Here is a 24,881-nt window from a genome sequence, read left to right as displayed (position 1 = left end):
CTCAAGTTCAGACTTATGTTACTCTATTTCATTAGCCCTATAAGTGATCTTTCTTTATTGTATCAGCAACTTCAGCATGTTGTCTTTCAAAAGAGACCAGGCTTATGCATGTGCTATAAGTATAAAGTATAGTATTTTGGTTTGCAAATTATCATTATAATTATGTAATTCCGATGATATCTGTAGAATCGACTTGAAGCAATCACAAACTATTAATCCCAAATGAAGCCTTTTACCAGTTCCATCACCTGTGCATTGTATCTTACTATTGTACTTTAGTATTACATTTGCACTCTGGTTAGATGTTGTATTGTACTTGTGCTGTATGATGACAATACATTTGAATTAGGGATGCTCGATATTGGCTTTTTTACCGATACTGTAACTGAGGGGTACAATTCCCTGACTGTATTGATAAGTATGGTATCATTAAACCACTACCGCTTTATGTACTTTAATTACTGGCCATACAGTACACGATATATGAATATGATGAACACTTCCCACAATGAAATCGGTTCCAGTCAAAGGTATTAATCAAGTATTTAATGGAGCAAAAGGTACATAGGATACTTTACATTATTCTTTGAATGCACTTGTAAGGCAAAGGAGTATGCGTAGGCAAATCAATAACGAATGTCCATTCTCTGGTTACGCAGGAGGTAATTATACAACCTGAATCTTAGGGAATTATATCTATGGTACACTAGTAATAGCGGGAGATACTGGAAGGGGTTCCCACTGGTTGTAAGCCAGCAAGGGGGTAGAAGATCTGTCGGTAGTAGGACGTCTGGTCAACGATGACTAGGGAGACTTCAGGTACAGAAGCCGGTGCAGTAGTCTCTTGATCCACAGACGAATACAGCTTGGTTCTCTTGTAGACTGTAGCTCTACAGTGAAGAAAGCTAGGCGGCCTCAGGCTCTCTGAGCGCCGACTCGACTTGACTCCTCTCGGGGTAAATCCAACACGTGCAGGCGTCGGCGATTATCCGCTCCATAAATCATAGGACCAAAGCAAATATATTCCAGCCGCAAAGGCTATGTAGTCGTCGGGTAGATTAATCCAGTGTACATGTCCATACGGTTCTCGCCTAGGTCTCCTCGGGTGAAGGCGCCATGCGGTCGGCCCAGCCTGGATAAGAACTCTAGCTAATACGAGAAAGCGTTGGAGATGCTGGTCACTATAGAATTCTAACCGCACGATACACTATACACAAATAGACTATTAAAGACTCAATAGAAATATGTCGCACTCGACGGTATAGTGCCAAACTCTGACAATTCAGTTATTAATTCGCACGCGGTCTCGATACTCTATTCTGAGGCCAAACAGGCCATACTTCAACGCACGTTGTATCGTGGGTGAGGCTTCAACTTATCGGTAACATGCTAAGTGCACGAAGGGTACGGAGGTAAGGGGCTAAGGGTCTTCTACATTCACCTGCGCCGTATTTATACGCACGGTGCACAAATAGTGCCACTCTCATTTCTGTCGCCGTATCCCTGGGCAGGGCCGGGCAAGTACAGACATGTCGTGTCGGTGACTTTGAACTTGGCTCCGGGGGCCGGTCCCTGGCGCCGGTGGACCGCTGTCCAATAGGAGAATGAACTATTATGGGCTGGACTAAAGGGATATTCCGTGTATATGTACAAGGAATATACAAGGGATATCAAACGATATACAAATACTATGCAATATATATCAATAAATAAATATATATATTCGGTTTAATCTGATCCTTCGTAACAGATACCGATATACCGATATTGTCCAACTCTTAATTTCCGATACCGATATCAACCGATACCGATATATGCAGGGTTTCCCCCCCAAAAATGGAATCATTTCAGGTAATTAACATTACATATCTCTTGTTGTGGAATTAACACAACATTATGCATACTTTTGACAATAAATAAAAATCAAAATTTGTTCTTACTTGCTTGCCTGGGTAAATAAAGGTTATAGAAATGTAAAAAGAAAAAAGTTTTTTTTTTTTTTTTTTTGAAAACCGATAACGATATTTTCTGATATCACATTTTAATGCCGATATCGGCCGATAATATCGGTAGGCCAATAATATCGGACATCCCTATTGTGATCATTCGCAAATCGGTTCAGCGCTACCTGTTGAATACAAGGATCAACACAGCAGAGATGCAACGGCAGACCCTTATAATGAGCTGTATGCAAATGAGAATAAATGTGAACACGCCTGGAGTTGTGATGTCATTTCATTCAGCGGAGCACAGCTGCAATCATGTTTGCCCACTTACAAAGACCTTTTCACGCATTCAGGAATCCGAGGAGGAAAAAAAAATTTCCACGATATTTACCAAGGCACTTATGAATGAGGACCAATGTTTCTTCTTCTTCTTCTTCTTCTTCTTCTTCTTCTTCTTCTTCTTCTTCTTCTTCTTCTTCTTCTTCTTCTTCTTCTTCTTCTTCTTCTTCTTCTTCTTCTTCTTCTTCTTCTTCTTCTTCTTCTTCTTCTTTCTTCTTCTCCTTCCCAAAACTTTCACCACCTATTGTGTGTCCAGACTGTATCTAGCACGGGGTGTTCATCCGTCATGCCTCAGTGAGACCGATGAATCGATATAGTGGTCATAAGGTGTATGAGCGAGGCGCTGATGGTCCTTAATGGTTTCTCCCTCGGAGGCTCCTCAGTCAGTCTGACTTATTCCTCTGATATAATCAAACCATTCATTCTGAGACTGTAATAGGAATATCATTGATCTATCCGCGGTATAATTATAATTTGTATTAACATTTCACATATTTCTATTGGTAAGAGTAATGGGAATACATTGCACATATTGAGCGGGTGGGTTCATTTCCACAGCTCATACAGTACAATTGCTAGGTGTTTTGAGGAATCTACCCCATGTATCTTACCATTCACTTTTGAATTAATGGGAAATTGCTGTTAGATTGTGCTGCCTAAATTACAAAGGCGCAAACTGAAGAGATTTTTTTTTATTCAGGTAAGATCTTATTGCGGTTCAGAGGCGGGTCAGAGCGGGAATGATTCTGCAGAAATGTGTTTAACATGTGATTTTATATAACCCCACCTCTGGACCTGCATGTACCCCTTGCTGGCCTTCCTACTGTCTCAATAAAGAACCTTCTCTCCTGTGTCTCCCTCTGTCTTCCTACTGTCTCAATAAAGAACATTCTCTCCTGTGTCTCCCTCTTAGCTTTCTTACTGTCTCAATAAATAACATTATCTCCTGTGTCTCCCTCTCAGCCTTCCTACTGTCTCAATAAATAACATTATCTCCTGTGTCTCCCCTACTCTGTTTCCCTCTCAGCCGTACTACTGTCTCAATAAATAACATTCTCTCCTGTGTCTCCCTCTCAGCCTTCATACTGTCTCAATAAAGAACCATCTCTCCTGTGTCTCCCTCTCAGCATTCCTACTGTCTCAATACAGAACCTTCTCTCCTGTGTCTCCCCTACTCTGTCTCTGTCTCAGCCTTCCTACTGTTGCAATAGAGAAAACATACTAAGGGAAGTGTACTGTCCATTCTCCTTTAAAAATACAACCAGTGTGCCAGTACACTCCCTCCTGAACATGACCTTGTGCTAACCTTAACCGCAGGGATATTGACAGGTAGGGGCTTTCAAGACATTAAGTATCCACAGACAAAAAAAACATAGACTAGCCCAACATCATGCTGAGGGCCTGAAGGGCTTGCAGTGGGAAATCTCTTCCACCTGACAGCCCAGAGGAAGAAGAACAGCCATTACTGCTCAGCTGGCCCCCAGGGCACCATAGCGGTCCGGGCACAGAGTGCTCTGCAAACAGCAAACCAAAGTCCACTTATCTCAGACAATAGAATATCCAGAGCAACACCACGCTGTAAAGAGGAAATCAAGGGTCCCTTAATCCCATGAATCACACCCACGCACACAGGCAAAGACTGGTGCTGGGGTCAACTGTGACCAAAGCTGTTGCACGGCAATTACCAGGTGGATAAAAGGAGGTGAAAGAGGAGAGAGAGAGGAGAAGGAGGAGGTGTGTGGGGGTAGTAATTGATGAGGCACACACCTGTTTCCTGGAGGACAGTGCGCTTTTCGGACGGCTGTGATGACCCCCCTTCCCCATCTCGGCAGATTCCTTGCAGCTGCGGCGCAGAGTGGTGCACCCGGTGTCGGGCCGGTTCGGCAGTGGGCTGAAAGACAGGAGAACCGGGCAGTAAGACCAGACACTCCTAATAGAACACTCCAAGGGCACTCTCACACCCGCCTGGTTGAATCGAACCCTTGAGAGTAGGAATGTTCGATATTGGCTTTTTTACCGATATCCGATATACCTGTATTGTCCAACTCTTAATTTCCGATACCGATATATGCAGGGTCCCCCCCCCCCCCCCCCCAAATATCTCTTGTCGTGGAATTAACACAACATTATGCATACTTTTGATAATAAATAAAATAAGTATTTGTTCTTACTTGCTTGCCTGCTGGGTAAATAAAGGTAAAATTAAAAATTAAAAAATTAAAAAAAAATTATATCAATAATTTCCGATATTACATTCAGATTCAGATTCAGATTCCTTTATTAAGCCATTTGTGTAAAACACATTGGTAATTGTTGCGGCATTACAGTGTATGTATTTTTTCATTTATTTTTTCACAGTAACAACAACACCAACACAGACACAAAAAACAGTGCAGTGGAGGATTAATAATTTAAATACATATATATATAAAGTGTAAAGTGCAGAGTTCCAGTGAAGACTAGTGCAGTGCAGTGTCATTGTGCCAGTGTCACTTGGGGGCAGAGGGGGGGGGGGGGGGGACCTGAGGCATTGATCAGCCTGGCGGCTGAGGGGAAAAAGCTCAGTCTGTGATGAGCTTTCACGGCCTTTGGGATCCTCAGCCTTCTCCCAGAGGGGAGCAGGGTGAAGAGGCTGTGTCCGGGGTGGGAGGGGTCGGCCATGATCTTCCTCGCCCTCTTCAGCGCCCTGGAGTCGTGCAGGGACCTGAGGGAGGGCAGGGGACAGCCGATCACCCTCTCCGCAGAGCGAATCACCCGCTGCGAGATATTTTGCCACTGCAGCGGGGAACCAGGAGATGATGGAGTGGGTGAGGATGGACTCAATGATGGCCGTGTAAAATTGGGCCATCATGGTCCTCGGCAGTTTGTATTTATTCAACTGCCGGAGGAAGAACATCCTCCCCTGGGCCTTTTTGAGCAGGCCTGTGATGTTAAGCTCCCATTCAAGTCCCGGGAGATGGTCATGCCAAGGAATCGGCATGACTCCACGGAGGCTACCTGGGTGCCTCCCAGTATGATGGGAGGGGGCAGGGCTGCTTTCCTCCTGAAGTCCACTACCATCTCCACTGTCTGACATTTGAATGGCCGATAATATCAGACATCTCTACTTGAGAGTTTTTCATTATCATAAGGTTATTATTTTCGGTGCTGGCAACAAAAGAGATACATAATGTTGTGATACAAAACAAATGCCTTGGAGTAGCCCAGAAGGTATAGTGCATAATGAGTCACTGGTAGTTATTTGGAACATGTACAGTATAGTCTAGTATTTCATAACATTTGTGCCAAGTAACGTGTGACCAGATGTTTGTTAGGATTCAAAATGATATCCAATAAAAGGCTCAATTGTGTCACATTGCTTCACATGGCTTTGTTCAGAGAGTTTGGTTTGCTTGTCAATTGGCAACGTGAAACATTGAAATGATGACTGCAACAAAGTGACCGTCCCTGATATTATGAATTGTAGTCCTTCTCCTCATCAAGTCCTTGTCATTTCGTCGGGGAGGAATTTCTGTATTTACCACCAACAGAAAGAAGGCTAGGGGTGGCAGCTTGATCAAGTTCAATAAATGTTTAATTTCAGAGGTAAAACTCCTCTTTCTCTCTTCAGGACACATGAAGGAGTTTTGTCTACAAAAGTCGTCGGCATTAATAGAGTTCATTGTAAGGCTTGAGCGACATTCAGCTTAACATTCTTTCAATGGTAATTCCTACTAGGACAGAGCGCTCCGTCAGTAGTCTTGTTGATGTGACTGATTAGCTGATTAATTTGATATGTTTGTGTAAACATTTCCAAGGCTCTTTTCCAAAGATTTTGACTTTTCTAACTGCCAGAAGAGAGGGCAGATGAGAGTGTATTGAACGCTGCATATTGTGTATTCCTTTTCACGTCTCCCTAAAAATCCACACAACCTTTGTAATTCGGCCATCAGCTCTTTCCAGAAGGTACCTGAGGTAGAGGATTCTTGCTATCAGGCCATACAGCACGATGGCCAGGAGCAGCGGGACCACGTAGAAGATGGCGAAGTCGATGAGGTAGATGGGCAGGTAGAGCTCTCTTTTCACCTTGTAGCCGCACTGCACGTGGCCGTCCTCAGTCACCTGTGGTAACAAGAGCTTCTCAGTCATAGTGTTCCCATTCACATACAGTGTTTTCATATAGGCCTATAGTGTTCCCATTCACATACAGTGTTTTTATAATAGGCCTATATGTCACGATGGGGTTAGGTAGAATGCAATAATACAGAAAGGGAAAGAATGGAGGAGGCAGAGGCGAGGAGTGAAGCTTGGAGAAGGGTGTTTACTGTAGAATCCAGTGCAATACAGGGAAAATACAGAAACTAAATAACAAACTTCACAATACAAAACAACAAACACTAAGACTTACTAGAGGGAGAACAATGCGACACGACGTGGAGGAACAGGGGGTAACTGGAGGAATGTCGCCACAACGAAGGGGAGACAGACAGACACCTAAATACCCCGACTAATTAGCAATTAAGAACACCTGGCCAACACAGAATCACAAACAACACCTAGACAATAAGCAAAGCACAACTAAACAGAAAGGCAACTCCTAACAACCCAACACAGTGCATGACATCACACCAGGGAAGGGAAAGACAATGACAGCACACACCAGGACACCACATTGATTACACAATTAATTATTGTTAATACAGTGGTCAAGATATTTGTCATTGTAGCGTGCACCAATTGTTTGTGACCACTAGAGGGTGGTAGGGCGCCAATATCAGGCCGAGGGCCAATGTCAGATGTAGGGCATTGCCCAAAGTTAGGTGGAGGGTACTGCCCACTGTCAGGTGGAGAGCACTGCTCAAAGTTACCATCCTGACCCGTCCAACCATGACCGGGCATAGGATCCTGACAGTACCTCCCCCTCAACGGGGGGCTTCCAGACCATAGCCAGGCGAGGGAGGAAGCTGGAACCCCGGAGAGGATCCAGGGAGGAGACCCGAAGACCAGGGGCCGGGAGGCCGAGCGAAAACCCCAGGAGGGGCATAGCAGCCAGGGGGGTAGAAAACGGGCGCAGATGCCCGGAGAGGGGGGGTGGGGACGGGAACAGAGGCCCGGGGAGGAGGACTGGACCTGGGAACAGAGGTCCGACGAGGGGGGGTGGGGATGGGCACCGAGACCCGGGGAGGGGGGCAGAACCTGAGAACCGAGGCCCGGCGAGGGGGAGTGGGGACGGGCACCGAGGCCCGACGAGGGAGGGTGGGTACAGGTGTAGAAGCCCGGGAAGGGGAGCTGGACCCTGGAGCAGGATCCCGGGCGAGAGACCCTCCAGCCGCCGGACTCGGGGCCGGTTCAGGAGAGCCGGACCGGAGGTGCGGCGGCGACGACCCCTGGAGCAGGATCCCACGCAGACCACGGCGAAGACCACGGCGAAGACCCCGGCGAGGACCCCGGCGAGGACCAGGACGCTGATCACGGCGCAGAGCTGGACCAGACGGGGAGCCAGGATCCGTCGAAGAGCCGGGAGCCGGCACGGCAGCCGGACCAGGTGTAGGGGCCGGGCATGGCGTGGAGACCGGATCGGTCTCGGCGGCGAGGCGTGGTGTAGGATCCAGAGATGAGGAGCCAGGATCCGTCGAGGAGCCGGGAGCCGGCACGGCAGCCGGACCAGGTGGAGAGGCCGGGCAGGGCGTGGAGACCGGATCGGTCGCGGCGGCGAGGCGTGGTGTAGGATCCGGGGATGAGGAGCCAGGACCCAGAGCAGAGGCTGGACTGGGCGTGGAAGCTGGACCAGCTGTGGAGGCCTTACTAGCCATACTAGCCTCGGGGGCTAGGCTAACTGTGGGCCCTGGACTCACTGTGGGAACTGTGCTAGCTGAGAATGCCTGGCTAGCTGCCGAGGCTAAGCTAACAGTCGGGGAGAGCCTAGCAGCTCCTGTCCTAATAGCCCTCCTAGGCCTGCTAGCTGCAGAGACCTGACTAGCTTGGGACATCTGGTCCGTCTCAGCTACCAGGCTCACCCTGAACCTGGAGCCTAGGGTGGCAGTGGGCGTCTGGTTAGATACTGTAGCGGGGCTAACAGGCGGAGCTAGGTTAGCTGGGAGTGGCTGGTTAGCTATTGACAAGAAGCTAACGGGCGGAGCTAGGTTAGCTGGGAGTGGCTGGTTAGCTATTGACACGAAGCTAACGGGCGGAGCTAGGTTAGCTGGGAGTGGCTGGTTAGCTATTGACACTAAGCTAACGGGCGGAGCTAGGTTAGCTGGGAGTGGCTGGTTAGCTATTGACACGAAGCTAACGGGCGGAGCTAGGTTAGCTGGGAGTGCCTGGCTAGCTTGGGACATCTGGTCCGTCTCCGGTACTAGGCTCACCCTGAACCTGGAGCCTAGTCTGGCAGTGGAGACTGTGCTAGCTGGAGACATCTGGTCTGTCTCAGATACTAGGCTCACCCTGAACCTGGAGCCTAGTCTGGCAGTGGAGACTGTGCTAGCTGGAAACGGCCGGTTAGCTATTGACACGAAGCTAACGGGCGGAGCTAGGTTAGCTGGGAGTGGCTGGTTAGCCCTTGACACAAGGCTAACCGGCGGAGCTATGTTAGCTGTGGACGTCTGGTTAGCTGTATGAGCGGAGCTAACGGGTAGAGCTGTACCAACTGGGGACGTCTGGCCATCTATAGTGGCGGAGCTAACAGGCGGAGCTGTGCTAACTGGAGACGACCGGTTAGCTATTGGCACGAAGCTAACGGTCGGAGCTATGTTGGCTGTAGACGACAGATCGGCGATGGACATCCGAGCAGCCTCAGCGGCTGTGGGAGGATCTAGGCTGACCGTAAGCCTGAGAACAGTCGGCAGGCTAGCTACCCTAGCCTCCGACTTGTGCTTCTCCATGAGGCCAGCAACATGTTCAGCCATCTCCCACATCGCTGGCTCCAGTGTCGGATTCTCCATGGCGACCTGGTCGATCTCCCGGAGCAGGAACCCCCACTTGGCCGGTGAGTAATGCTTCATGTCAGTCTCACCGGCCATCAGGCTCAGGACGACCCGAATGGTATCGCTTGCCCTTTCTGCTGTATTCATTATTGGTGGCGACATTCTGTCACGATGGGGTTAGGTAGAATGCAATAATACAGAAAGGGAAAGAATGGAGGAGGCAGAGGCGAGGAGTGAAGCTTGGAGAAGGGTGTTTACTGTAGAATCCAGTGCAATACAGGGAAAATACAGAAACTAAATAACAAACTTCACAATACAAAACAACAAACACTAAGACTTACTAGAGGGAGAACGATGCGACACGACGTGGAGGAACAGGGGGTAACTGGAGGAATGTCGCCACAACGAAGGGGAGACAGACAGACACCTAAATACCCCGACTAATTAGCAATTAAGAACACCTGGCCAACACAGAATCACAAACAACACCTAGACAATAAGCAAAGCACAACTAAACAGAAAGGCAACTCCTAACAACCCAACACAGTGCATGACATCACACCAGGGAAGGGAAAGACAATGACAGCACACACCAGGACACCACATTGATTACACAATTAATTATTGTTAATACAGTGGTCAAGATATTTGTCATTGTAGCGTGCACCAATTGTTTGTGACCACTAGAGGGTGGTAGGGCGCCAATATCAGGCCGAGGGCCAATGTCAGATGTAGGGCATTGCCCAAAGTTAGGTGGAGGGTACTGCCCACTGTCAGGTGGAGAGCACTGCTCAAAGTTACCATCCTGACCCGTCCAACCATGACCGGGCATAGGATCCTGACACCTATAGTGTTCCTATTCACATACAGTGTTTTTCTTATAGGCCTATAGTGTTCCCATTCACATACAGTGTTTTTCTTATAGGCCTATAGTGTTCTCATTCACATACAATGTGTTTCTTATACGCCTATAGTGTTCCCATTCACATAAGGTGTTTTTATTATAGGCCTATAGTGTTCCCATTCACATACAGTGTTATCATACATAATGTTTCTGTACAGTGTTTACCATGCATAGATTTATTTGTTGTGGCTCACCACCAAATTCTAACCATGACTCTAACCATAACCCTAGCCTTAACACTTTGATTGCCTAAGGCTAAATTCATGATATACCATCCGTTGCCAGCTCTATTTAACATGGAGAAGTTCCCCTTCTTTGCAGGGCTATAACTTTTTAAATTCTATTGCTAGATTGCCATTACTAGGGCCCATTCAAGGTCCTATATGTATTGTTCATGGTGTAGCAACGTTAAACGTTTTCATTCACATATTCATACTAAAATATGGTCTAAAGTATAAGTATGTTTTCATCTCTTTCTGCAGCTTTCTCCAGAACGTGATTTATAGCCCCAAATGCATTATATTGATGATGAAATACAGTTTGATAGCAATCAGCGCGATATAAAAAATTCCAACTGGACGTACTTCTGGAAGTTACTACACGTCATCTGATGTTGACCGGATGGGCGAGGGGGCGGTTATAATTCCGTGGGCAGCGTTATACCATTCATCTAATGTGGGTCATATGTTCATCAGATCAGTTAGTATCGAACACGGAAATATTACACGCTAAAACTCACCCCAGTCTCCGCGGGCCGTTGGGCGATCAGCGTGGGGTAGACAGTTTTCCATTATGGGATGTCAAAATACCCGGTCCATTTCCAGGTTGTATAATAGTATATACGTCCAAATCATATTGTTTATCGAGTTATTGGCAACGGATCGCTATGTATTGTGTCGAGATCGAGTCCCGGGACCTATAGCGAGTGCCCGGAAGTAATATGGGTGATCACCACATCATCCACATGACTTCCTATTTGGCGCTTCTGCCGATCGGCCACCAGATGGCGCTCTTGAACCGCTAGAGGATTGAGAGGAGCTCAGAACTGTGTGTGAAGGCTGCGGATGGAAAATATGATTCCGATCACAGATTTTTGAAATATTGATATCAAAGACAAGTTACGGCGTCCTCGGCAACTTGAGCATGGCTAGGAAAGACGCCGAAACTCGTCATTGGCAATTAAAGTGTTAACCTAACCCAACTCGACATTATGTTAATTTAATTGAAGGGAAAACACTTTTTTTCCTACTCCCCCTAGCCTTTTCACTTGATTCTCACAAAACCTGCTGTTATGTGTGGAATGTGGGGACTAACATCAAATGTATAATATAGTGTGATAGATCTCCTCCCCCTCCCATGGATATGTGAAGGATGGGAGATACTTCTGCCACGGAAGGAGTAGAGTCAATTAGGTAGCTCATTAGGTAGCCAACAACCATTCCCTGTTAGCCGAAGCTAGTGATGATGTGTCACTTCCCCTCCCCCACCCAGCGAGGGTGGGGAGGGATCTCAAAGTCTCTGATCAACACGTCTGCTCGCCTGTGCGTCGTGTCTCAATCTGCTTAGTCTCCTGAAGACCCCACAGCTTACCGTCTTCAAGTCTTGCGACGTCGACCTCTCTCTCGTGACTGTTACTTTGGCAACGGCACCCTTGACCCAAATCACTATAGCAACGGCGATGCCGATATTACTAAACGATGTGACCACACCACCATGTGAGAGCCCAGCGCCGGCTGCATACAATGACCGTGGCTCGCTCGAGAGCTCAGCTGATAACAGGCCCTTGTCTGCAGCCCCACTGGAGCCAGACATAGTGACTGCTACTGTCCTCTTACAACTAATATCTAATAGCAGATGCTGTCACCCACCGATATATACATTATATACACATTGAAAAACATAGATTCCTTCACTACTATAATGTTATGTATGTATGTATGTATGTATGTATGTATGTATGTATGTATGTATGTATGTATGTATGTATGTATGTATGTATGTATGTATGTATGTATGTATGTATGTATGTATGTATGTAGGCCTATGTACTGTTTTGTTGTGTGTGGAACCCAGGAAGACTAGTTGTTGCTGCGGTGATGACTAATGGGGATCCGTAATAAAGATAAATATAAACCCATAGGGGCTGGGTATGTTTGTGCTGCATGACACAAAATGAAAAATGTATTATTACCAGACCAAAGCTCAAGACTGAAAAGATTCAAAAACTAATTTGTGCCACATTCAATAAGCCTGCCACATTCAAGTAGGATATAATTGTGGTCACACCTGACACGAGAGACGAGACAGTGCAATATAAGAGGGCTGTGCAATATGAAATAACCTTGGACTTATGGGACTGTGCCACAAAATTAATAATGTTGATTGGGAGGGAAGGAAGAGGTTGATTACATTGTTTCTCTGATGTCTTGTCCCGTTGTCCGTATGTCTGTCTCTGCTGTAACATGGTTGTTTCTCTGATGTCTTGTTGGTATGTCTGTCTCTGCTGTAACATGGTTTGTTGACAGAATCCGGCTATAGGGCGACAATAATGTGGTCAAGAGACATGGTTTCTCTCTTTAGCCTTTAACTGGCGTGGTTTATTTATTCACATGGCAGAGCAGCAGTTCTAGAGTTCTCCTCTCACTGAGAGGCTGGGGGGAAAGAGGAAGAATGGGAGGAGACATCTCTATTTATACTCACCACCTGGTGGTGTTCCTGAGTGGCTCCGCCTAGAGCGCCCTCTAGTGGAAACAGTTATATATATGCAGTTAGACAGTTACTAACAATCCTACACAGAACCTCTGACTTCAACACTCCCACTTAGGGTTTGTATTAGCATACTGGATAACTTCCCTCGAAAAACATTTTACAAAGGAAATAATATAATCCAAAACATCAACAGAGTATGGCAGTCAATATTTACACATTAAACATGACCCTTGCAAAACCCTTCAATTTTTATTTGGAACAGGTTTCCTCATAGTGTCTGCTACCCTGTCGTCCGTTGGACATTAAACCAGTGTCATTCTTTCTTCTCTGATGACAGATCTGATGAGATTATATTTTCTATATTGACATGTTTACATCTATGTCGACACTGGGTTCCTAGCAATCACAATGGTTTCCTGATTGCCCTCATAAACAACAGCCTTCATATATACACAGTGTCCATCATTTTTAAATGATGTTGACAAAACGCCCCTCATCTTCAAAAACCACCATATTTGGTATAGAGGATACATTCCAATTACCTATTACATATTAAGCAATATACTCATAATCTTATCTCCATCACTTCTAGCCGTTGTTCTGGATAAATACACTCCTGTATGGTCATAGCTAGAGCCATATATTCAGCTTCACAAGTTGATAGTGCCACTGTGGGCTGCTTCTTTGTTTTCCACAAAACCAGTGAGCTGTCTGTGTTCAAACTCACACAATATCCTGTGGTACTCCTTCTCAGGGGTGTAGCTCCAGATTCTGGGCCCCATGAAAGAATGTATTTGTAGGCCCCCAGTGAATGCGAGCGCGCGTAAGCGTGCAAGCAGAATTTTTTTTGGCAATTTTTTTATTGATGAAAACGCATAATATGGTTTTTACCTATACTGTACATTCGGATCAGCAGTTCAGCACCTGCACTGTTGGTGGGTGAGCCTAGTAAAGGATGTCGCATTGCGTTCATCTTCAATGAATGGACCAATGCAATAGTCTACCAAAGCTCCCCCTCTCTCTCTATATATCTTACACACACACACACACACACACACACACACACACACACACACACACACACACACACACACACACACACACACACACACACACACATACACACACACACACATACACACACACACACACACACACACACACACACACACACACACTTCAGAAACAAACATAGTATCAATGAGAGCATCAATAATACACCTGAGTGATGTCTAGTAAAAGTGCTGGGCCCTTGGAATCATCCTAAACTACCCCCCCCAGCTACGCCCCTGCTCCTTCTACATGTGATGTCAGCTGCCCAGTCTGCATCACTGGGGGCTTTAAGTCCTAGACCCTTGCTGCTCTTTCTGAAACACAGTTGTTTATCTGCTGTACCTTTAACCTGTTAATCTGTAGACCGTTTTCGCCTAAAGGTACATGCCTAAGTAAATAGAAGATTGCTCCACTTCTGCAAGGTCAATTTGCATGTTCTTTGTATCTAGGAACATCTAGGGACCTGGGGGTATGTATTTCCAGTGTCAGAAATATTTTGTCTGTTACTAGTAATTATTCAATTGTAATGAATAAATTAATTATGATTAATTATGATTTATGATTTTGATGATGATGATAAAAAATTGATACAGGTAGGAGAAAATGCTCACTGAGCTCATTCGCCACCTTATTGAGATCATGTGTACAAAAAATCTAAGCAAATGAACCGCGGGAAGATGATTAAACAGAAGGATTTGTAGATACAGTAATTAATGATAATCGACTTTAATTATAAATTCATATTTGACCTTGAACTTGACCTTGACCTTATTGTGGAGGGGACCTTAAGGCTTAAGACATGTTTGGCTGTAATCCAATGCTCCTCTGTGCAGTCAGCAAGATGCTGTGACAGTCTACTAACTACAAACCATCGGTCAGGGCGGGTACCCATTGTAAATAAATGAGGCTACCCACAGCTAGAGCTGCCGCGGTATTGATATTTTCCTTACCGCACAAATTTGCGAAATATTTCCTACCGCCGCGGTTATTACCGCACAGTGCGCACACAAAAAAAACAAAAAACTCTGTTTGTCTCCGTGTGGGGATGCAGGCGGGGCCGCTTGTGTACACTGAAAGCTCCGTGGGCATGTCCGAGGGCTTGCAGCAAGCCAGAGTTTAACACAGTTTCAATCAATCAATAACAACATTAACCAGACTCTCGTTGTGTCTATTGTGCTAAAGCTAACGTTACCTCATTGTGTCTATTCTACCAAGCAACCCGGGTTTAACGTTACCTCTCGTGTATATCTGCTGACGTTAGTATTAGGCTAATAACAACAAACTTAACACATCAGCGATCTTGTTGTGACACTAAACTTTCCGCTCTGTGGTAAATTGGGTTGATGTCGGTTTTGTTTCATCAATAAATGAGGCCGAATACACAGTGAATCCATCCTTTTCTGTTTATTACACTTGGTGCTGTCGCAAACAAATCCTGAATGAAATACATCCTTAGCGAGGCAGTAAAGATGGCGGCTTTCTGTTTTTGTTCAGAGACTCCAATGTGTGACGCGTCTCTCTTCTGACCAATCAGTGGTCTGCAATGTTTCACATGACTTTTCTGGTACCACTTCTACCCAATAGGGTCGCTTGGAACCGAGTAGGGTATATCTGCAGAGCCGCAAGTCCAACGTCTGGGCGCTACTTTATTATTATTAAAAAAATCAGCGGTGATGCGGTATTCAGCCCAACTCTGCGGTGGGCGTGATGCAACAGCGATACCGCGGTAATGCGGTTATCGCGGCAGCTCTACCCACAGCTTCTCTGTAAATGTTTCCATCTGTCAGTTTCTGAGCATCCTCCTGATAGTCTAGTTTTTGATCACATGGTGTTTCCCTTGATCTACATTCTTACATGTCTAAACGTTTCAGGGTCTCTCCCACATAGTTACATCATTTGAGAACATGGTAAGTCATCCACCTCTGTACTTAAACATGGAATTAAACATAGGATCCATTTCAGTATTTAGACATGGACACCTCTGTACTTTAACATGGAATTAAACATAGGATCCATTTCAGTATTTAGACATGGACTCTTAATCAGGTATTTAAACCTGGATTCTACTCCTCCCGTATTTAAACCTAGAGTATCATCCTCCTGCATCTAAGCAGTGTAGCGACCCTCCTTCAGTAATTAAACATGGAGTACCCTCCTTCAGCATTTAAGCAGTTAGTCACCCTCCTTCAGTATTTAAACATGGAGTACCCTCCTTCAGCATTTAAGCAGTTAGTCACCCTCCTTCAGTATTTAAACATGGAGTACCCTCCTTCAGCATTTAAGCAATTTGCTACGAACCATACTTTGTATTTGTCGTGGCCTTCAATACCTCCTCCTGCATTTAAGCAGTTGGCTACAAACCATACATTTGTATATGTCGTGGCCTTCAATACCCTCCTGGATTGAATACACCCATTTCCCTCCCACTGTCTGTCTGCCCTCTGGTAACTTGGCTGGAGCAAAGGTGTGGCGGACCTCTAGGGACCTCATCTACTCATCCCATTTACTTGATTCGGGGGACAATGTGACCTCTTTAAAGGTCGGGGTACCCCACTGACTACCCTGTAGCAGTAATCAACGGTGGTAAGTGTACTGTCACCCTCGTCACTCCCTTTTCGGGCATAATCTGTCAGATACTTTGGGGGTTTGTGTTCCCTTGAGGGATACCTCCCACTGCTTGGGGCACTTGATGTCACCCTCTGTGAATTACGATGAATTGAAAATGGGGGACCCTGATGTAAACAAGACGAAAGTCTTTCTCTGGTCTGCATCCCCTTAACAATTGTATGTATTGAGCTGTACTGTACTGTACCCATTCTTCAATCTGTTAATAAAGTTTTCAATCAATCAATCAATCAATCGGGTGCTCCTCGTCATCGCCCTCTGGGGGTGGCTGACTGTCTGCCTGCACGACCGTGCTAAGTACACTGGGCTGATGTGTCTCTGTTTCTACACACCTTACTCTGGAGTCCAGCTCTGGCTCCTCTGTCTGTGTCTCGCTCTCACATGTTGTCTTTGTGACAAACTTGACTAGCATGTGTTTCTGCACTCTCCCCTTACCGGGATGATAAACTAGGAAAGCGGGGCTTCCCTTGTCGTGCCCTACAAAAAGTCCTTTTACACATCTGGACTTGGGCTTTCCCCTGTCCTGCAGGTACGCATAACACACTGATCCAAATCGGTGCATTCTGGCTAGATTACACTTCTTTCCTGTCAGTGCTGTATACAGGGTGGTGCCCGAGTGCTTATTAAAGCACCTGTTTCTGGTGTAAGCGGCTTCTTGCACCGCATAATGCCATAGGCTCTTAGGTAAGTTACTATCTACTAGCTTACACCTAGCCATTTCGAAAAGGGTGCGCCATTCCCTCTCTGCCACTCCGTTCTGGTGTGGGGGATATGGACGTGGCGTCTTGTGTCTTATCTTGTACCTTCTCAACAGTGATTGGAACTCTGTTTGTGAACTCGGTTTCGTTGTCGGACCTCAAGCATCCTACGTTACCATAAGGGGCTACGTCTGCCAGGAATTTCTCCGTGGCCTGTAGTGTGTCACTCTTTGCTTTGAGAAAGTAAACAAACAATGCTCCTGTGCACACATCTGTAAAAGACTACATTTCACCTTCAATGTGCATGCCTTCTGTCACTGCTTGCAGTTTCAGTAAATCCTCGTAATTACAATGACCCATAATCTTATGCCATGTCTGAATATCGTGGCTGACAGTTACTTTACACATATCATTGTCACCATTACACTTGTCGTTGTCATTACACTCTGTTTGCAGGTAATACACTCTCTTGTACATCTTTATGTCAAACCGTGTACCGTCAGGTTCTACAAGAAAATGTTTACCTTTATCGAAGAATACCTTGGCACCGCTTGCAGTAGCAGCTCTTACAGAGATTAGAGAATAGTCCTTGTGGGGACGATGGTACGTAGAGAGCGTTCTTTAACGTCACCGTACACCGGCGCCCCCCACTGTCCGTGAGGCATACCTGTGCGTCTCCTCTCTCTTGCGCCAACCCGTAGGTGCGCTTCCCATCTGCCCGCTTCATGCTGAGCCTCTCCGGGTGGAAAGTGTTGTCAAAGTTTTTGAACCGACTCCTGTCGTTGATGACATGGGACGACGCACCTGTGTCCACGATCAGTCCCCTCCTCTGGGCCTGCTGCAGCTGTGCCGGCCCGGTGATGCACGCCGTCCGCGCCCCGAAAGCGTAGTCTTCCTGTCCCGTTATTATCTGGCCGTCGTCTCGATCCGTCTCACGTCGACCGTCGCTGCCATCGTGTCCGCAGCTGCCATCTTGTATGTAGCCGCCGTCTCGTCCATGGCCGCCGTCTCGTCCATGGCCGTCATCTTGTCCATGCGCGTATCGCGCGCTCTGATCGTGTTTCTTCATGCACTCTCTGCCTGTGTGCCCCGTGGATTTGCAGAAGCTACACCAGACAGTCTTTGTGCAGTCGCCTCTCCGATGGCCTTTCTCTCCGCATAGCCAACACGCCAGTCCCGCCGTGGTCCTGGTCCTCTCCCTTGGCGTCGCTCGGGCCTTTAGCACCCTCTCTCCCGCCTCCGCTGAGGCCTCAGAGTTTCTTAACTTGGCCTTGAACTGTCCCAGCGTCATGTCCGCTGAACCGTGTGTTACCAGGAGCAGACCCGGCGCCATGGGCGGGCATTAGGGGGCCGGGCCCGCCCACTGAGTCAGCTGTGCCCACCCTGGTAATTTATTATTTTTTTTTTAATCAAAGTCGATTATCCAAATCCTTAGTCGGGGACAGCCCTAGTGGGCACTGATGTCAACAACATTAAACATTTAGACAGAACAAGTCACGAATAAGAATAACAAAACAAATGGCCTAAGAATAGAATAAAATGAAATAGAATAAAAATTGAATTAAAGATACAGTAAATAAATACAGTAAAAATATACTGAAGTCTACAGTAGGTGTAATATTGCACAGTGCTGTTTAAAAAGTAAGAGTCCAGGAAGATGGTAACTGTCACTCTGTGCTCAGTGATGCAGTGAGGCACAGTGATGCATTGTATAGTCTGATGGCTGTCGGAATGAAGGACTTCCTGTGCCGTTCAGTGCTGCATTTAGGTAGTGTGAGCCTATAACATGCTCCTCCTGTCAGACAAGTCTATGTATAGTGGGTGGGAGGGGTTTTCCCTGATGGCCTGGAGCTTAGCAAGGTTCCTCCTCTCCGCCACCCTCGCTAGAGTCCAGCTCCACCCCAACCACGCTACTGGCCTTCCTGACCATCTTATCCAGCCTGTTTGTGTCCCCTGCTCTCAGTCCGCTGCCCAAGCAGGTCTGTTATATATATCCGTTCAGTCTGTTTTTGTATAAGTGAATGTTCTTAAGATAGAGAGAAATTAGATTTTTCAATTGCCTCTCTGCTGTTTAGTTCAGCACCATGGGCAGCGCAAAGCAAGCCACAGTGCCGTTGTCCCAGCTGAAACGTATAAAAGGGAACCTGTGTTGAAAAACCATTGTGCCCCCCCCCGAGAATATTTTATGCCCCCCCACTAATTTGTTTCTGCAGCCTGGTCTGACCAGGAGTGTGAACGGTTTGTACAGCTCCGGTAGTCCTCTCATCATCATCGCCATCATTAGCCCATCGCTTGGTGCTTCTCCGGCACTCCTCAATGGTGTCGTGATCTACTCCGCTCTGTTGACGTATTCGGTCACATTCTCGGTGTGCCCCTTCCTCAGGGCCGTTAGTGCTATGTAGAGGGCCACGACTCGGGGTCTTCCTCGCCCGATGTAATGCTCTCTCAACACCTCCAGGCTTTCTCGGCCTTTGTCTTTAGTGTCGCGGAATATCAGCCCCAAGCTGGTGTCGTCGAGCAGTGGCGCTAACTCATAGTACGCGTCTGCGTTACGCTGGTCGTCCAGGGCTTGCTCTTCCGCCGTCAGGTCTCCCGTGGGGGCTGCCAGGATCGTCTCCTTCAGTCCCGCACCGTGCATGCAGCATAGCATGCACTCTTCCCAGAGCTCGTAGTCCTCTGCTTTTCCATTGAATGAGGGCCATTTGCTCTTTCCCTTGGTTTCCATCCTCTTCGTTGATGGTAGGCCAAGGCTTTAGCTCTTGTTGGCCTAGCATCTAGCCACGCGCTGCTCCCGGCGCTAACCTAGCCTATACTTTAGCTAAGCTTGCTACCCTTATTATTTCGCCCCGGCGTTATCTGGGCCCATAAACTAGAGGCTCCCAGAAACAGTCAAAAGAGGATCGGTAATGCAGCCTTTATCAACTATGCCCCACACTGTGGAACAAACTACCCCAAAACATCAGAGAAGCCAACTCGCTAGACATCTTTAAAAGACAGCTTAAAACCTATCTCTTTGCTCAGGCATTTCACTGTGGGGTAATGCAGGCAAATATCTGAAGATAGATATCTGCTACCACCTAGTGGCAAGGGGAAATATTATTATAGAAACATCAGGGATATCCTGACACAAATTGTACTTACCTGCACTATTCTTACCCTGCCTAGTTTTATACACTGCCTATCAAAATGTGTCGGTTATCACACTTTTTACTTCTTACTGATGACTATTTTTAAACTGAATCATTTTAAACTATTTTTATTATTTGTATTACTGAATCAAACTGTAAACAGAGCTATATTCTTACCCTACCTACTTTCATACACGTCAAATGAAATTCATATGTATGTTAGAGTGATGCTCTGTTGTGAGGAGAAGATGACTTTTGACCTAAATCTAGCAAAGTTGTTTACCATTCCAGTTAGGTACATCGTGCCAAGGTTGATTCTCCTAACTGGGCCTGTGCCGCCCATTGATGCACGACGAACAGTCAATACTCATACAATTCAGTCAATAGAATTACAAAAACAAAACGAAAAGTGTGAATAAACTTTACGAACCACTTTGGCCTGCTTGCAGCTCAATGGGAGGGGTTTATCTTCAAAACTCTAGTACTTTAGTCTCTTAGCTTTGACAAATAAAGTGCATAAATCTGCTGCACTGTCTTCTCCGACAAGTCTGGACACGTTCTGCCAGATCTGCTCAAAACTACGGCAAGTCAGAGCGTGAGACAGGACGTGATACATCACAAGAGATAAAATGAAATATAAAAATAAACATGCGTCCTCTATAGGCGACAGCCGCATTTACACTCCCACCAATCACATAACATGTGATTTTCAACATAACCATTTTAAAAACATCAGGAACCCTTTATACATTGGGAACCCTTTAAACAAACCAGATACACAAAAACAAAAAAAGGTTTCAATGAGCCTTTACTCTGCTTCCAGTAATAGTACCGTTTTGTGTATGGCTCTCTCTAAATAATGTGGCTGAGATATACGTGCGCCTTTGTTGTCTAGTGTTGTGTCACTGACTAACTGGTTAACTCTTCTGACCCTATTGTCAGCAGCTAACTTCCACTGATTTCTTGGCAAGTTCTCATCTTGCTGGTATTTCTCCTGTCCTTGGTCCATTTTCTTCTGTGTTGCAGATTAAGCAGGTACTCCTTTCTCCACCTAGTCCGGAACTCATTTGACAGGAACTGAACTCTCTTCCATCTTTTCTGAAGATAGAAGTCTTCTTTCACAAACTCTCCTGGTTTTGTTTTCTCTCCTTGTTGATGAGAATGTCTCTCTCCTTGTCGATGAGGTCTCTCTCCTTGTCGATGAGGTCTCTCTCATTGTTGAGAAGGGCTCTCTCCTTGTTGAGAAGGTCTCTCTCCTTGTTGAGCAGGGCTCTCTCCTTGTTGAAGTCTCTCTCCTTGTTGAGAAGGTCTCTCTCCTTGTTGAGACGGGCTCTCTCCTTGTTGAGAAGGTCTCTCTCCTTGTTGAGCAGGGCTCTCTCCTTGTTGAAGTCTCTCTCCTTGTTGAGAAGGTCTCTCTCCTTGTTGAGAAGGTCTCTCTCCTTGTTGAGACGGGCTCTCTCCTTGTTGAGAAGGGCTCTCTCCTTGTTGAGACGGGCTCTCTCCTTGTTGAGACGGGCTCTCTCCTTGTTGAGAAGGGCTCTCTCCTTGTTGAGAAGGGCTCTCTCCTTGTTGAGACGGGCTCTCTCCTTGTTGAGACGGGCCTTCTCCTTGTTGAGACGGGCTCTCTCCTTGTTGAGAAGGGCTCTCTCCTTGTTGAGACAGGCTCTCTCCTTGTTGAGAAGGGCTCTCTCCTTGTTGAGAAGGGCTCTCTCCTTGTTGAGAAGGGCTCTCTCCTTGTTGAGACGGGCTCTCTCCTTGTTGAGAAGGGCTCTCTCCTTGTTGAGACGGGCTCTCTCCTTGTTGAGACGGGCTCTCTCCTTGTTGAGAAGGGCTCTCTCCTTGTTGAGACGGGCTCTCTCCTTGTTGAGAAAGGCTCTCTCCTTGTTGATTCTCATCTTCATTCTTCACACCGTTTGCTGTGGCAGTGCATGGCTCTTGTCCAGTCAGAATGACAGGCTCTTCCTGTTCCTCTCGCTCACTCTCTCCTTGTTGAGAAGGGCTCTCTCCTTGTTGAGAAGGGCTCTCTCCTTGTTGAGACGGGCTCTCTCCTTGTTGAGAAGGGCTCTCTCCTTGTTGAGACGGGCTCTCTCCTTGTTGAGAAGGGCTCTCTCCTTGTTGAGAAGGGCTCTCTCCTTGTTAAGAAGGGCTCTCTCCTTGTTGAGACGGGCTCTCTCCTTGTTGGAACACTGGAGGCGCAAGAGGACGCAGTTCTTCTTGTGGGGTGAGAGCTAGCGAATGTGCTGAATGATAGTGTGGAAGAGGTGACCACAGATGATCTTCTTCATCATCATTATGAACGCTTTCAGTGTAAATCTTTAGCTTTACCTTAACTGCATTGAGTTTCTTGAGTTCCTCTAACCGTTCCACTTCTCTCTTTTTCTCATTCAGCTTTGTTCTTCTATCAGCACTTTCCGTGATGAATATTTTCTCTGCCTGGATCTTGGCGTTCTCTGCGTGGATCTTGGCGTTTTCTGCGTCGTTTTCAGCCGACCGCCTTTCATCTTCCTGCTCCAGTCTTCGGATTTCTTCTTCTTGCTCATGGCGCTCTCTCATTATTTTTAGTACCTCTGTAGCTGCGGCTACTTCCGCTGCAGCTTGTCTTGCGTTGTGTGACACTGAGATTTCAGAACCACCGTTGTTGAGGAACACCCTTTTATTAGCAGTCCTGGTTCTCATCTTGTTGAGGAACTGCTGAGCCTTTTTATTAACAGTCCTGGTGTGCGATTGGCATGTATCATTCCTTCTACGGGTTTCTGAGTCTGGATGATCGGGATGTAAAGTGTCTCTCATTTTTAGATAAATACCATCAACCTCAATTTGGGCTGAATTTATTCTGGCTATATGGGAGGGGGTTATCTTCATTAGGTCAGAGTCGCCCTTATACTTGATGGATCTTTTCAGTCCATTCATGTTGTGCTTCCACCTCTCATATGCCATTTTGAAGTTCACTTTTAGATCCATCACCTTATCGTCTACAAGAGCCTGTCCCTTTTCAGTAAATACGACTGGCTCACTATCGTCTAGCTTGTTGGACTCAATCTGAGATTCAGTTTGCTGGATCTCACCCCTTTGTGACATGTTTACTGTGTAGTAAATAAATCAATTATGTATTCATTAAATATTTATGAACCATATCTATGGAATAGGAAATATGAACTGTAAATAGAGGGGTAGGCTATTATGAATTCAGTCTAAGAAGTATGTAAGCCTAATAATGAAAAGTGTCAACAAATGTCTTAAGTATTCAAAAATAAAATGCTTAATTTAGTTGAACATTGTAGGCTAATTCAAATCTACACCTTTCTTCAATGTGAAATACAAATCACGAAAAATAACAAATAAACCATAGGCCTAGGTTTATATTATAGTAGCTTACTATACTGGGATAACTGGTAAAATGTGTAGGCTAATATGAAATTCAAAAACGAAATGAAAATGTAAGCCTAGTAGGCTATTATGAAAATGCAAGTATTAAGTTCGAATATACCCTTTATGGCCTTTTCTAAATTAACCTTATAAAGCTAGACTTCATTAATGAATATCAACCTATTCTTAAATGGCCAAAAATATTAAACTGTAAACAACCTTATATACAGTCTCAAGAATGTGCGCACTTGCAATGCAATTGTAGTCTACAACAATACTTCTCTCTGAAAAGTCAATACCTGAGACGTGTAGTCAGTCAACTTGGTGAATGGCATTGCCTATGCAGTTCAATTTCAACGTAGGGAAAACGTCTACTGCTTCTTTAAGATGGATGCTGTGAATCTTACTGATACGTGGAAAGGTTCAGCGGCAGAGTCCTGTACCCGTGCCAGCCTCGAGCCGTCTTCTTCCACGAGCTCGCTTGTTTGCCTATGCAGTTCAACTTCAATGTAGGGGAAAGTCTGCTGCTTCTTTTAAGATGGATGCTGCGAAATCCTACTGATACGTGGAAAAGTTCAGTGGCAGAGTCCTGTACCCGCGCCAACCTCGAGCCGTCTTCTTCCACGAGCTCGCTTGTTTGGCCATGTGCACACTGCTGTAGCTCCTTCCCAGCACAAAGGTTCCCCAGACATGACGATACATCTTCGACTGCAGACAATCCTCTACCCGACGTTCTCATATGGAGTCTTCAACTCCACAGTCCAGTGTTCTACTGTGCCGCCCATTGATGCACGACGAGGACTCCGAGTTCTTTAATTACAGATGGCTGTTTATTGATGCAAATCACGTTCATCACCACCATAGAACTACAATTGCAGGAAATAATAACAGTCAATACTCATACAATTCAGTCAATAGAATTACAAAAACAAAACGAAAAGTGTGAATAAACTTTACGAACCACTTTGGCCTGCTTGCAGCTCAATGGGAGGGGTTTATCTTCAAAACTCTAGTACTTTAGTCTCTTAGCTTTGACAAATAAAGTGCATAAATCTGCTGCACTGTCTTCTCCGACAAGTCTGGACACGTTCTGCCAGATCTGCTCAAAACTACGGCAAGTCAGAGCGTGAGACAGGACGTGATACGTCACAAGAGATAAAATGAAATATAAAAATAAACATGCGCCCTCTATAGGCGACAGCTGCATTTAC

The 24,881-nt window shown here is 46.0% G+C and overlaps 1 protein-coding gene across 1 annotated transcript in view; it reads right to left on the bottom strand.

Moving 5' to 3' along the window:
- trhr2 (thyrotropin releasing hormone receptor 2) overlaps positions 1-24,881 on the bottom strand; it is a gene marked incomplete at both ends in the record, with an annotated part of 285,037 nt that overhangs the window by 119,978 nt on the left and 140,178 nt on the right. The window contains 2 exons of the mRNA XM_084335209.1: positions 4,053-4,176; positions 6,235-6,386. Coding sequence (XP_084191335.1) covers positions 4,053-4,176; positions 6,235-6,386 — 276 coding nt within the window. The remainder of the gene's footprint in view (positions 1-4,052; positions 4,177-6,234; positions 6,387-24,881) is intronic.

The sequence above is a fragment of the Notolepis coatsorum genome (genome assembly GCF_963971535.1).
Source record: "Notolepis coatsorum genome assembly, chromosome: 18".
Lineage (NCBI taxonomy): Eukaryota > Metazoa > Chordata > Actinopteri > Aulopiformes > Paralepididae > Notolepis > Notolepis coatsorum.
Note: the sequence above shows the minus strand (reverse complement) of the source record. Positions and strands in the feature narration are given on the sequence as shown.